This window comes from Littorina saxatilis, linkage group LG12, assembly GCF_037325665.1.
Source record: "Littorina saxatilis isolate snail1 linkage group LG12, US_GU_Lsax_2.0, whole genome shotgun sequence".
NCBI lineage: Eukaryota > Metazoa > Mollusca > Gastropoda > Littorinimorpha > Littorinidae > Littorina > Littorina saxatilis.
The window spans coordinates 20,788,506-20,804,050 of NC_090256.1; the positions used below are offsets into that span (position 1 = coordinate 20,788,506).

General features: G+C 42.5%; 1 protein-coding gene across 1 annotated transcript; it reads left to right on the plus strand.

The window, feature by feature from the left end:
- Positions 1 to 8: 8 nt before the first annotated feature.
- LOC138981486 (probable ATP-dependent RNA helicase DDX41) lies at positions 9 to 14,469 on the plus strand. Its single transcript, XM_070354421.1, has 15 exons — positions 9 to 174; positions 2,136 to 2,225; positions 2,686 to 2,866; positions 3,461 to 3,535; positions 4,053 to 4,113; positions 5,181 to 5,390; positions 6,289 to 6,442; positions 6,847 to 6,983; positions 7,687 to 7,849; positions 9,018 to 9,221; positions 9,737 to 9,833; positions 10,130 to 10,279; positions 11,505 to 11,576; positions 12,009 to 12,119; positions 13,090 to 14,469. The coding sequence occupies exons 1-15, from the start codon at positions 160 to 162 to the stop codon at positions 13,224 to 13,226; spliced, it is 1,857 nt and encodes a 618-aa protein (XP_070210522.1). The 5' UTR covers positions 9 to 159; the 3' UTR covers positions 13,227 to 14,469.
- The last annotated feature ends 1,076 nt before the right edge of the window (positions 14,470 to 15,545 follow it).

Here is a 15,545-nt window from a genome sequence, read left to right on the forward strand (position 1 = left end):
CGTTTCGATCCAAACAGGAAGTCATGCTTGTAGTGCCTTGCCTGTGTTTGTGTGCAAACGTTTGGCTAACGCGCGTCAGCTGAATAGTAAATAGATCGCGAGATAGTGAAGAAGAGGTTTATTGTGTTATAGTGACTGTGACGCCGAGAACCGAGAGATATGGACGGCAAAAAGGTATAGGGCTCACACACATGCACTGATGCAGTCAGTTGAGTTAAGTCTGCGGTACAGTTTTTTTCAGCTGCACACACGCATGTTTAGCGGTTTGTACACAGTTTGTACACGCTCTCTCTCTTTCTTTCTCTCACGCACACACAGACACGCACACACAAACACATACACACACAGACACACACACACTGAGACACATACACTCTGTCTCTGACTCTGAGTCTCGATCTCTCTTGCACATGTATACATGTATGTAAATTGTAATAGAACACAGGTAGTTTCCTCAATAGACCCTATGGGTGTTCCAAGTTCTCGTAATCTCTCGCAAACTTCAGAGCATAGCAAAGCATGCGGTACAGCGATCTCGTGCGAGCTGCACAAGCCAAGGTTCGAAGTTCTCGCGATGTTCAAAGCATAACAAAGAGCGTGTCTCGCGAGAGCTGCTCAGATACCGAAATGGTCTATTACCATGCAGCATGCTTTATATATATATCTTTAGAGATCACTGGTGAAAGTGTTGAGCAGGTCGACTCCTTTAGATTTTTAGGCACAATCATCTCGAGCGACCTCACATGGGACAAAAACACAGAGCCCATCATCAAGAAGTGTCAGCAGAGGCTTCACTTCCTTAGACAGCTGAAGAAATTTAGACTGAACCAAGCCATCCAAAAGCAGTTCTATAGGGCCACTGTAGAAAGCATTCTGTGTTTTTCAGTCACCGTGTGGTTTAGCGGTGCCAGTGCTAGGAACAAGGAAGAGCTGGAGCGCATTGTCAGACAAGCGTCTCGTATTGTGGGTTGCGAACTTCCGTCAGTCGCCTCACTGTACAGCTCACGTTTAGCAAAGAGAGTTAGGGGTATAGTGGCAGACTCATCTCACCCAGCCGGCCATCTGTTCGAGCTCCTCCCGTCAGGCAAGCGCTTCCGCGCTCTGAAGAGCAGGACTTCTCGTTTCAGAAACAGTTTCTTTCCTGAGGCAGTCCTTGCGGCCTCAATGGTGGATCGTTCTTAGATCTGTTAGATTTGTGATATGTGTCAGTTAAAGTTTTGAAAGGGATCGAGTATCCTTAAATGAAATATCTTAATAGATGTAAGGGTTGTGTCCTTGAATAACTGTGTTAGCATGTACTCGGATTTATTCAGTATATTGATGACTATATTTTTAGATATGATTTTAGGGAATTCATTTATCTTTATCCATGTAACCTGTGATTACTCCTGTCAAATTGGTGCTAAAAGAACAACCAGTCCGTTTTGAACTGTCTGGTTGGTGTACACATGTAAATAGGCCCAGTGAAATTGAACACTTTATCTGTACATATTTATTATGATATAATATGCGTGTGGAAGGAGTGTGAAGTTTGGATGCATACACCATAACAAAATCCTGTGCTTTGCATTTGGTAAATAAACTTGACTTGTTTGACTCTCTATATGAATCAGACCTGGGAACCAATACGATTTCGCTGCATTTTGTACGCACGATTGTCTAGAATACGATCAATAAGATCAGTGGGAAAAAAATATGACAAAAATTTCTAGACTACCGGCCGTTTTTCACAAGTGCATCCCGTGTCGATCCAGTATTTTATCACATGAATACAGTTTTTGTCAGTAACCATTGGAAGAAGCATTTGTTTTTGATATATTGGTAAACTTAATAAGTTAATTAACAGTGGGACGGACGCGTGCGAATTAGCATGATTGAATCATGGATGTTCAACTGCTATACGTACAATGTAGAGTACGCTAATTTTTCTGAAAATACACCAAGTTTGTTTGAGAATACTCCAAGTGCAAAACATGTGTTCCCAGGTCTGATGAATGTTTTTATAGATCTGAAAGAATTGGAGTTACAAAGATTACTTAAATGTTGAAATTGCAGCTGCTTTTGATACATTTTATGCATCATTTCAAAGTTCCTTTGTTTCATTTTGATAACATTACAAACATGCTTGTTTGCAGAGACATCATGATGATGATGAAAAGGCACAATCATCAGATGATGATAATTATGTTCCCTACATCCCAATCAAACAGAGAAAAAAGATGGAGGTAAGTGCAAATAAAAAGGGCTATAGCAGCCACCAAAAGCCTCCCCCGCCATTAGGACAATTAATTATAAAGCCATCCTGAACTATATAATATATGTAGCATATCATTTTGGGTAAACTAGCTAAATAGGTTGAGCTTGAAGGGACGCACACAAGATAAAAAAAAAAGCCAACGAATCATCTTAGTTTACGTAGTACAAACTACAATGTACTAGTAAATTGAGACGGAGGCCACATATGTATATGGTGTCATTTGGCAATAACTGAATAAGTGGATTCAGCTAGCTGTACTTGGCTTACTTTGTATTAATTGATTGCTGAATTTGTACTGTAGATATCAAATTACATGTTAATTAAGTTCATTCATTTCAAGCATCTTTCTTAGTCAGTCAGAACCATGGACCAATTCAACCATGGCAGTTTTATTGTCAAATCAATTTTGATTGTTCATTTGTTCACAGCTGCAGCAAGTCAAGAAACGACTGCTGAAGCAGGATGAAGGCTCCGGCAGCGGTGCAGCAGACAGCAGCGACAACAACGCTGGCGGTGAAGACGACAAAGAGGAGGAAGAGGAAGACATCGGACCCAATGCTTACATCAGTCTTCTGGACCAGCACAGCGAACTGAAGAAAAAGGCAGAGGGTAAGTGGGTTTTTTCTGCTGTGAGCGAGGATTTGCCAGTCAGATAAGTACAATTGAATTGTTATTGTTATTGTTTTTTTTCTGTCAAGCATAGCAGTCCCGTCGCCTTGTTTTGCTTAATGTTTTAAAGTTAAGCTGGAGTTTAACCCAAAGCAGATATAGAATTATCTAGGTCCTCAAAATTAGATTTAGAATGATGTAGATCTGAAGGGACAACTGTGAAGTCCCTGTGAAGAACTGCAGACTACATCATTTCAACAACCTTGACAGTGTGGAATGGCGACACGGACGCAGAAGAAAAAGAATTTCTGGAGTTTCTCTTTCCTTTTGTATCAGAAAGGAATAATTTGTGACAGTGAATGGTTAAAGCTATTTTTAAGTGTTAAGCAGTATGTTTGAATGTCTTACTGCACAAAAAACCCAAAAAAAATCAACTATATTACATCAGTAATGACAAGAACTTTCCGTAGTCGCAACCTCTGGTGAAATCTAAAAAAGTTAATTTAAAGCAGATAACAATTTATTTAGGTCCTCAAAATTCAATTTAGAATGATGTAGATTTGTCTTATCTGATGGATGTTCTTTTGTGTTTAGCTCGAAAAGAAACAGCACGGGAGAAGATGCTGAAGGAGGAAAAGAAGATTCTAGAAAGTGTTGCGGAAAGTAAAGGTATGAAGTGTGTGTGTGCACGTGTTTTTGTGCGTGTGTATGTGCATGTGTGCGTGCGTGCATGTGTATCTGTGTGTGTGTTTGTGTCTGTGTGTATGTGGGGATGTTTTTGTGCGTGTTTGAGAGTGTGTGTGTGTACATGTGTGCGTTTGTTGATTGTTTGTGTGCATGTGTGTGTGTGACAGTGGGCCTGTTTGGGCGTGTTTTTGTGTATGCATGCATGTTTGTGCGTATGTGGGTGCATGTGGGTAAGTATGTGTGTGCGTATGTGGGTGCATGCGTGCATGTGGGTAAGTATGTGTGTGCGTATGTGGGTGCATGCGTGCATGTGGGTAAGTATGTGTGTGCGTATGTGTGTGCAAGTGCTGGCAGACTAGTAAAAGTGTGTTTATGTGTGAGCATGATTTCAGACATGTATCTTGCGCATATCAGTGTGTGTGGACAGGGACAGTGCCGGGCCTCCAGCCTCAAAGGGGCCGAACCACTGTGTGTATCTGTTTTTGTGTTCTGTCTCTAGCTCTCATGGGTGTTGCTGAGTTGGCCAAGGGCATTGAATACACAGACCCCATCAAGACAGGGTGAGTAATATCAATGCTAATTGTAATTCAATCAAGTTGGCATTTCAATGAAACATATTCTGTGATTGGTCAGAATGCCCCATCTCATTAAAAACTTAGCTTGAGCTTGTTATTGATCCTTAACATGTATTATGTCGAAGTATCTATGAATTGTTGAATAAACACTGTTTAAACGAAATATAGATGGCCTACAAAATACCGAGACCATAAGTTATGCGAAGTGATGATGTCGGTTGCTTGACGTAAGATAATGCATGAATTCTTCGGGCCTGCGTCAGTCAATTTCAAAGATTGCTTTTGGGATGAAAAGAGAATTGTTGAGAGTTTACTGTCCAGAAACCCGTCAAAAAAGAAGGAAAAATGTGTGTGAAAGAAAAAACAACAAGAGCAGAGTGATGCGATAGGAATACAGAGACATATTTCTTGGGACTTGACCCTTGCAGGTAAGTGAACTGAAAGTAGTATATTGTGAACAGAACAGAACCAATTCAGGTCTGTTTGCAACCGCATGAAAGCAGGAAAGAGATCGTCATCAGATTGAATTACAATAACATTGACAGTCATCTGCAAAACAATTAATTAAATTCAGTGAAAACAGAAAAGCATTTTGAACAATTACACATTGACAGGCATCCATTTGAAACTTTGAGGTCGTCATCAAGGATTGACGCCTGACCAAAGCCTAATTGAAGCCCGATGGAGCCAAGCGACGGAGGGCTTCAATAAGGCTTTGGGAGGGCATCTATTCATGGTGAAGACCTTGAAGTTTCAAATGGAAGCCTGTCAATGTGCAATTGTTCAAAATGCTTTTTTGTTTTCACTGAATTTAAAGGGGCGGTGACCCATTCCGATTAATTGTTTTGCAGATGACTGCCTAGTCCTACATTATCATAACGATCTGAAACCCAGCCAGGGGTCAGATCAATGCGTCAGATCAAAAAAGTATGACCCAGGCCTGAGAACAACACTGCATTACTGCTTTCTCTTTCTTGGTTCACATCATTTGGATGGGGAACAGGCTTTTCGTCTATGTTTAAGATCTAACTCTTTTTTCATGGTACTTACAGGTGGCGACCACCCAGATACATCTTGGCACGGCCGCCTGAGTATCACAGTAAAGTGCGTAAGAAATGGCACATTCTGGTGGAGGGGAGAGAACTTCCGCCACCCGTCAAGACTTTCCGTGAAATGAAGTTTCCCAAAGCTGTCATCAGCGCCTTGAAGAAGAAGGGTATTGAGAAGCCCACCCCTATTCAGATTCAGGGCATTCCCACAGTGTGAGTGTGAACATTTATTTTGTGTTTTAAGTCAATACATGGGTGGGATTCTTCCAGTATATGCCGGAAATCCAGATTCGATTATGGCCTCTTTTTTTCTCTCTTTTTTTAATTTTTATTTTTTGTGTGTGTTCGGTTCAGGATTGATGACATTTTTCAGTCCCCCCCCCCCCCCCCCCCCCCATGTACATGTGTGACCCTCCACCACGAAATGAGTCGCATGTCACCTCGCGCGGTTCTGCGCTAGGCTTAATAAAAGTCCGGGGAGTGTCTGGTAACAGTGTGAGGGTCACCTTAGTCACAGGCTTATAACTCAAACAGTTTTCGCTCTTTTCTAAAACGGTTTTCACCACTGGATAGAGCATAAAAAACTCTTTAGAAAAATGTAACAATATGAAAATCATGCAAAGGTGACATGCGACTCATTCCGTGGTGGAGGGTCACATATGATGTTAGCTTGTCTGTTTGCAGAAAGTCTTTAACCTGTCAAAATATTACAGATAACGTTAACACTTTTCTTGCTGCTGTTTTAGTGTAAATAAGCCTATGGATGATTGCAAACTTGGTTCAGGTAACTCAGTAAGGGGTCAATTATTTGTTGATGTGTGTTTGGTGTTGTTAAACCAGCAATTGTTTTTGTGGATTTCAAACTGCTTGCACACATTTTATCTTTGTGATGATGATGATGACGACGACGACGGACGATGATGATTGTTATTATTGTTATTATTGTCGATAAAGAAGAATGTATTTATCTTGACAGAATTTTAAGATTTATTTTGAGCAAAATGTTTGTTCAAACAGGCTTCTAGTGACGTATTTTTATCCATAGCATATTTTGCATCCCATTTTGACTGTGATAGTGTTTTTAAAATCCTGTTTTTTCCGATGTGTTCAGGTTATCGGGGAGAGACATGATAGGGATTGCCTTCACTGGGTCCGGTAAGACGCTTGTGTTCACGCTCCCGCTCATCATGTTTTGCTTGGAGCAAGAGAAGCGAATTCCTTTCATGTCAAACGAAGGACCGTACGGCTTGATTGTCTGCCCCTCAGTGAGTTGACTGTTGTTTTACATGTATACCTACAGAGCTGCCACATGCTACGTTTTAAGAGCAATTGCTATGCTGCTACATCAAGCTAAAGATTGCTACTCTTAATCAAATAACTAAACCACAAGCGATGCAACAGTTCCCTCTTTTTTTTGTGAGTTCTGGTACTCATTTCTGCTTCCCACTCTGTGTAGCGGTCACAAAATGGGTCATAAAACATCGTCTACACTGAAAAGTGGAACTGCAGATACTCTCTTATAGGCATTTTATGTTCCTGCATTCTCATGAAACTTCACTAAAAATGTCTATTCTTGTGCAAGATGGCATGAATGCGGATACTGGACTAAATTTGAGAAATGCTACACTAAAACACCATTTGCTACCATTTGTAACTGGCTGCGTTGCAGAGAGAATTGGCGCGGCAGACTCAGGAGATCATCAAGTACTACATGGATCAGTTAGCCGCTGAAGGCTTCCCCTCCCTCCGGTCCGCCCTACTGATTGGGGGCGTGCAGATGAAGGAACAGATGGAGATCGTCAAAAGGTGCGCTGTTTCAGTATGTACAGTGGAACCGCCAAAAATCTGAGAAAATCAGGTCTTAAAAAGGAGGGCTGCTTTTTAAAATGGGGTTAATTGTACAGATGTTATGAACAGAAGATGTAAAAAAATCAAGGTCTTAAAAAGGATGAAGTCTTAAATTGGGGGTACCTGCTATGAAAGGACAGCCTTGGGACCAGCTAAGAGTGTCCTCACATTGCAGCTGGCCTGTCATGTCAGGTATAGTTCGGTCAAGATTATACGGTCAAAAGGGACCAGAAAAGTTGTCCTTTAGTGGGAGGTGTCCACTCATGGGAGGGGCCTTACATCGCAGGTACCACTGTATTTATTTATTTAAACTATTTATTTATATATATATATATATATATATTTATTCATTTATTTATGTATAAGTTCACTGTAAACAATGTTATGCTTTTGTGTATGTGTTTTTCCAAAATGATTGTACAGCGCGCTAAACAGGGATTTACTCTGGATACATGCACTGTAAAGATATTACTATGATCATTATTATTATTTATTTACTTATTTATTTATTTATTTTTGAAAGTCATTTTCCCGTTGATTTGTATGAACGGTGGCGACGCCAAGAAGAATGAACCTGTCAGTGGCTTGTATCTGCAACAGCATGTGCAGTGTTGATGAAGCTTTCTTAAGAGTATTCTGACAGTGTGTTTTGTGTTGACAGAGGTGTTCACGTGGTGGTGGCCACGCCGGGCAGACTGATGCTGATGCTGGACAAGAAGATGGTGACGCTGGACGTGTGTCGCTACCTGGTTCTGGATGAGGCTGACCGCATGATTGACATGGGCTTTGAGGAGGACGTCAGAACCATCTTCTCTTATTTCAAGGTACTTACTTGGTTTTGAAGTCTCAGTGCTTGAGCAGTTCTGAGCCCCATCTGTCTAGTCTATTTTTCAGCCCTTGTTGGCTCACGTAAGTGTAGCCTATGCGATCGTAACTTTGTCTGTCTGTGCGTGCGTTTGTGTGTGCGTGTGTGCGTGTGTGTGTATGTCTGTGGTAGAAACTTTAACATTTCCGAGTCTATGTGTGAGTGGTTATCCAAGACTATGGATAAAGCTCGCATAAGATTACGTCACGGTCAAAAGTGTTTGACGTCAATTAATGCATCATGACGGCATGCCTCCCTGTAGTCTTTCTCTCTCGCGTGGTGTGTGTGGTCTCGGTCATTGTTATTTTGAGCGGGCCGAGACTATTTGGCAGTCGTGTCCCTGTAAGTAGGCTACATGCAGACAGATCTAGATTTAGTGTCTCTCTTTCTTGCACAGTGTCACCTAAGCTTACTGTGTGTGTGGGTGTGTATGTGTGACGGAGTGATTGAGTTTGTGTTACTGTTTGTCTATTTCTTACGTGAGCCTTGAAGGCTTCGCCTCTTGTTTTCTGTACGTTATACTAAGCAGTCAGTTTTGTGAGCCCCATATTTGTTCGGTTTAGTCTATTTGTTTTCTGTACGTTATACTAAGTAGTCAGGTTTCCAGCCTTAGTTTTTCAACTAAACCCATTTGGGATTGCAGCTGCCGTAGGCCTGCAACAACTTTGAACTAAACCTGGTTGATTGTGTTTTGTTGTCATACTAAACTCTCTCTTTTCCCTTCAGGCCTATAAGTGTTTCAACCTGTATTTCTCTTCCACTGTCAGGGTCAGCGAGAAACACTGCTGTTCTCCGCTACTATGCCCAAGGAGATCCAGAAATGTGTGTGCAGTGCCTTGATGGAAACCTGTATGTCATACTTAACACTCTGTTTTTCTCTCCTACTTTCGGGGTCAGCGTCAAACATGGCTGTTCTCGGCCACTTTGCTCAAGAAGATCTAGAACTTTGCGCGCAGTGCCCTGGTGGAGCCTAAAGTCATACTAGACACTCTGTTTATCTCTCCTACTTTCAGGGTCAGCGTCAAACATGGCTGTTCTCGGCCACTTTGCTCAAGAAGATCCAGAACTTTGCCTGATTATGTTTTGTATGTCTTACTAAACACTCTGTTTTTCTCTCCTACTTTCAGGGTCAGCGTCAAACACTGCTGTTCTCAGCCACCATGCCCAAGAAGATCCAGAACTTTGCGGTCAGTGCCCTGGTGGAGCCGGTTACCATCAACGTGGGCCGAGCGGGAGCGGCCAGTCTGGACGTCATACAGGAAGTGGAGTACGTCAAGCAGGAAGCCAAGATGGTCTACATCCTTGAGTGTCTGCAGAAAACTTCACCACCGGTAGGGATCAAGCTTTGTGCTTTTGGGAGAGAGGGAAGGAGAGAGGGAGGGAGAGAGAGCGAGGGGGGGGGGGGGGGGGGCGATAGAGAAAGAGATGGGGTTGGTAGACAAGACAGGACAAAACAAATTCTTTATTCCGCAGAGAAAGAGGGAAGGATTGAGAGGGAAGGGTTTGAGAGGGAAGGGATTGAGAGGGAAGGGATTGAGAGAGGAGAGGGTTTGAGAGAGAGAGAGAGAAGTGAGTGTGATTGTGTGAATGCATTTATGTCTAAGGGAGAGTATGGTATATATGTATGTGTATGTGGGTGTATATGAGTGATTTCATGGGTGACTGCCGTTGTCACCCAGCAAAGTATCAGATTGGGATTTTCAGCAAATGCGTCTGAGAGAGAGTGAGTGGATGTAGATTCCTGATGACTTTGTGTTGGTTGGGGGAGGGAGGGGCAGGGGTTGAGCTATTATCTATAGATAGAAGCTAAAGCAACAGTTTGTGAGCCTACGAGTGTTTTGCGCAGGTGTTGGTGTTTGCGGAGAAGAAGCATGACGTGGACGCCATCCATGAGTACCTGTTGCTGAAGGGCGTGGAAGCCGTCGCCATCCATGGTGGAAAGGGTGAGAGGAATCAGACTTTTTTTCATTCATCAAAGCCTCGGAGCATGCAAGGTTCTTAAGGGGACTGAACTCACACATGAAAGTAATAAGAGTTATCCTACTTAACTCACCTGTAGCGTATGTTTACTGTATATTAAACCAGATTTTTGCAAGAGGGACTGATGAATGAAAATAGACGACGTTTACCTGTACCGTTTCCATAACAGATCAGGATGAGCGAATCCGGTCAGTAGAACCGTTCAAGTTTAAAAGTCAATGAAAATAGTCGACATTTACCTGTACCATTCCCATTACAGATCAGGATGAGCGAATCCGGTCAGTGGAACAGTTCAAGAACTTTGAGAAGGATGTGCTGGTCGCCACAGACGTGGCCTCCAAGGGTCTGGACTTCCCCGACATTCAGCACGTCATCAACTACGACATGCCCGAGGATATTGAGAACTATGGTACATGATTACAGGGGTTTTCATTTCCAGTCCAACCATGTGCACTGTTATAAACGCTGCTATCTTTGCCGGATTCGATATGTGTGTGTGTGTGTGTGTGTGTGTGAGAGAGAGAATGTGTGTGTGTGAGAGAGAATGTGTGTGTGAGAGAATGTGTGTGTGTGTGAGAGAATGTGTGTGTGTGTGTGTGTGTGTGTGTGTGTGTGTGTGTGTGTGAGAGAGAATGTGTGTGTGTGTGTGAGAGAGAATGTGTGTGTGTGTGTGTGAGAGAGAATGTGTGTGTGAGAGAATGTGTGTGTGTGTGTGTGTGAGAGAATGTGTGTGTGGGTGTGTGTGGGTGAGAGAATGTGTGTGTGTGGGTGAGAGAATGTGTGTGTGGGTGAGAGAATGTGTGTGTGTGAGAGAGAATGTGTGTGTGTGTGGGTGAGAGAATGTGTGTATATGCATGTGTGGGTGCATGTGTGGTTGTGCAAGGGCATGTGATTCTATAGCCACATAGCAGAGAGGTTTAGTCAGAGAAGTAGTTTTTGTAGCACATTTTATGGGACTTTTGAAAAACCCATAAATAAAATGGGAGGGTGTACCTAAAATTGTTTTTGAGTCACTTGAGAAAAAGTGACTCTATGTAATCGGTCAGTGTTAGTCTGTCCGGCCGGCCGGCCGGCCGGCCGGCCGTCCGGCCGGCCGGCCGTAGACACCACCTTAACGTTGGACTTTTCTCGGAAACTATCAAAGCGATCGGGCTCATATTTTGTTTAGTCGTGACCTCCAATGACCTCTACACTTTAACGATGGTTTCGTTGACCTTTGACCTTTTTCAAGGTCACAGGTCAGCGTCAAAGGAAAAATTAGACATTTTATATCTTTGACAAAGTTCATCGGATGTGATTGAAACTTTGTAGGATTATTCTTTACATCAAAGTATTTACATCTGTAGCCTTTTACGAACGTTATCAGAAAAACAAGGGAGATAACTAGCCTTTTCTGTTCGGCAACACACAACTTAACGTTGGGCTTTTCTCGGAAACTATAAAAGTGACCGGGCTCAAATTTTATGTGAACGTGACTCATTGTGTTGTGAATAGCAATTTCTTCCTGTCCATCTGATGCCTCATATAATATTCAGAACTGCGAAAGTGACTCGATCGAGCGTTTGCTCTTCTTGTTTTTCTCATTAATATAATTATTCTGAAGGTCTGTGTAATTCTTTGTTTTTGTGTTACAGTGCATAGGATAGGTCGTACAGGTCGTTGCGGCAAAACTGGTGTGGCCACCACTTTTGTCAACAAGACTGTCGGTGAGTTGAATATTTTGGTTCTTTGTGTTGAAATATACAGATACAGTATGTCCATACACAAGCAAGGTAACATAGGCACGAACGGGTGTATGTACACAAGATTGGGGAAGGGAAGAGGTATTAGACACATGACATAACTCCAACCCTAACCATAACATATTTATTCAGTGTTGGTTACTTCAATGTCCTACTCACTGTACTCCCCTATTTTCTATGGTTAGTTTTTGATTTGCAGACCAGAAGTTAGAATAATCATGTAAACTTGCTCTCAGAGGGAAGGTGGCTTTGGTTTTGCCCGTCATTCTGTAATTTATCTTCTGTGTTTTGTTTAAATTCCTTTTTGCTAGTTTAAACAGCTTTTTCCGTTTTTGTTACTTTTCAGCTTTTTGTCAGTGTTGCGTTTTTCACACAATGTTGTTTTTTGCTGGGCAGAGGAATCAGTTTTACTGGACTTGAAACATCTTCTGATGGAAGCCAAACAGAAAGTGCCCCAGTTTCTGGCCTCCATGCAGGCTGATAGTGAAATCTACCTGGATATTGGAGGTATGTATATGTGTGCTTTTGTCTGTGTGACAAGAGTGGTGACGTCACTTACTAGGTAGTACGTATATTTGTTTTTAAGATGATGTGCCAGACGGGAAGATAGGTCAGTTGGTAGTGGCGCTGGCTTTGAAAGGGCTTGGAAACATGAATACATGCATGCAGGGAAAACAGAAGTTGGGTAGCACTGTACTATATAGAGAATACTACATGGCTTGCTGTGTCGTACCAGATTTACATGAGTTTTTTTTTTTTAATATTGAACTGCGAGCGAAAGCGAGCTGTTCACTATTTGAAAAAAGCAACGAGTGTAAATCTGGTACGAAACAGCAAGCCATGTAGTATTCTGTTTATCCTACATACTGTACTTACGTGTATTTTACTGAAAATGTCCTGCAGTCGAGGCAACTAAATTGAAGATGCTTGTTTTGGAACCTCGATCTCTTCTAAAGCCTCGTGCAATCTATTACGTCAAAGCAAAGAAACGTCACTCTGAAAGTGTGGCATGACGTGTTAGTTCTAAAGATTCATCGAGGGTAATTAGCGAGCGCAATTTTTGTTTCTATAATGACGTTTGTCTCGGTGACTTTGGCATCATAAGCAGTGAAAAAAAACAGGTCCCTGCCAGACTTGCTTGACTTGACCTCATTTACATGATATACACACGTGTGATTTGAACGATTATTATCTCACGGTGTCTCTCTCACGTATGTAGGATAAATGGCAGTTAGCTTTTCCCAGTGAGGAATTTAGCAGCCGAATTTCCATAAGGGTAATCTCACAGGACGATTTGATACCAATACCAATACCATAGCTCTAGATGTTCACCATACTACATGTACCCCACTTCCACCTGTTAAGGAAGGTAATAACCATTCACACATCTTTGTTTTAAAGCAAAGTGTTAGCATGTACTGTTGTGAACACATGGCCGTTATACAGAAGGTTAAAACCTCCACATGTTTGTTTTCAGGCGAAGTGGGCTGCATGTACTGTGGTGGTCTGGGTCACCGTATTGCCAACTGTCCCAAACTGGAGGCCATCCAGACCAAGCAAGCTGCCAGCGTTGGACGCCGCGATTACCTGGCACACAATGCTGCAGACTGGTAGAGGTGGAACCGCTCTCCATATGGTGTGTTCTGCAGGAATGTCTCTGGCTGAAAGTTCTTGTCATAAGTTGTACACAACCAGGACTGCCTGTGTTCTGGTCAATGGCACACAATGCGACAGACTGGTAATACAGATGGAATCGCCCTTCATGTGCTTGTCCTGCAGGAATGCTTCTGACGGAAAATGTTGTCATAAGCTGTACACAACCAAGACTGCCTGTCTTCTGAACACAGAATGCCACAGACTGGTAATAGAGATGGAATCGACGGGCGCTGTAGCGGGGTGGTAAGACGTCGGCCTCGTAATCGGAAGGTCGAGGGTTCGAATCCCGGCCGCGGCCGCCTGGTGGGTTAAGAGTGGAGATTTTTCCGATCTCCCAGGTCAACTTGTGTGCAGACCGGCTAGTGACTTATCCCCCTTCGTGTGTACACGCAACCACAAGACCAAGTGCGCACGGAAAAGATCCTGTAATCCATGTCAGAGTTCGGTGGGTTATGGAAACACGAAAATACCCAGCATGCTTCCTCCGAAAGCGGCGTGTGGCTGCCTAAATGGCGGGGTAAAAACGGTCATACACGTAAAATTCCACTCGTGTAAAAACACGAGTGTACATGGGAGTTTCAGCCCACGAACGCAGAAGAAGAAGAAGAAGAGATGGAATCGCCCTCCTTGCGGCGTTTGCTGCAGGAAAGTCTTTGACAAGAAACTTATTCTTACAAATTGCACATGACCAGGATTGCCGGCATACAACGCTGCAGACTGCAAGTAGGTACGGAACCAGCCTTTGTTTTGTGTGCGGCAGACATAACCAGTGTTACGTTGAACGGAGGAATGGCTTTGACAGTAAACTACTTCTCAAGAGTTGTGTGCTGCAGAGGTTGCCAGTACTTTGTTGAAAGGAGGAAAGCCTTGGACTGAAAACGCAAGCTGCACTTCACCTGGTTTGCCAGTGTTCTGTTTAATGGATTATGATTCAGTCAATATGACTGAAAATTACCACTAACTGTTTATTCTCTGGCAGAGGTTAGATCAGTGTGTGCTCAATACGAACAAAATATGATTTTGAGGGGAAATACAGTCATCTCAGTAGAACTCTGTTTGTCGACTTCTTTATCACGAAAGTCAATGAGTTTCTCAGATCTGATAGTGTAGATGCTAAGTGTTAATCTACATTGTTGAATCTTTACCCCAAGTTGTACATGTATATAAAATGGTGAAAAGAAACTACATGAGACCATGGTCATTTACAGACTTGCTCTATGTGTGTGTGTGTGTGTGTGTGTGTGTGTGTGTGTGTGTGTGAGAGAGTGTGTGTGTGTGTGTGTGTGTGAGAGAGGAGAGAGAGAGAGAGAGAGAGAGAGAGAGAGAGAGAGAAAATGTGTGTATGTGTGCGAGGGAGAGAATCTCTCTCAGCAAGCAACACATACAGCATCACTAAGTCGTTAGTTACTAAGTGTGCACCCTTAAAACTAAACTTGCCCACATTTCTTTAGTTACATTATCCATTTACAAAACTGTTGTCAAACATCGGCAACTGCACGCATTCTTCAACAAAGACATGAGCGGCATTTCAGCCCTCGACTTCACAGCTACATATGGGGACAGAGAGGGAAAGACGGCGAAAGCATACTTTCTCTCAGCAATAGATCTAATGCCAACCAGCGCGTGGTTCATAAGTATGATTTATTCAAATTGTGGACCAATAGCAATAAGGAACGAATGTATCCAAAATCTTATACAGTAAAAACACTTGTTAACAGCTAACTCTATTTTTGTCATCTAACTCGCACACGAAATGTACAAACTTTTTTCCGTTTATAGATAATGTGACCTTAGATTTCATTCTGTTGATCAAAACCAGCGCAGCAGTACCTGAACTTAAAGGTGCTTCTGATGAGAGACCATCTCAAAACAAAGGACACCTGTCAGTTGCAAACAGGTCTATTTTATGATAAGAGGACATGATTTAACTGAAAATGAAAAATGTCCCATCAAGCAACTGAAAGAATGTGGACAGACGAGAAATTATATTGTAATACGAAGTTACACATCCCTGTCATGTTCGGAGTTTTTACCTTCAAATGTGCAAATTTGTCACCACAACCAATGTGTGAGTATTCTGAATATAGATGTTTACAAGGGTTAAGGGTGTCCTTTTCAAATGAATTATGAACAAGTCGCCTAAGGCGAAATTACTATGTACATCAAGCTGTTGAAATCACAGAATGAAACTGAACGTAGTCAGCCGCTAGTGCAAAAGGCAGTGAAAGTGACGAGCCTGTTTGGCGCGGTAGCGGTTGCGCTGTGCTTCATAGCACG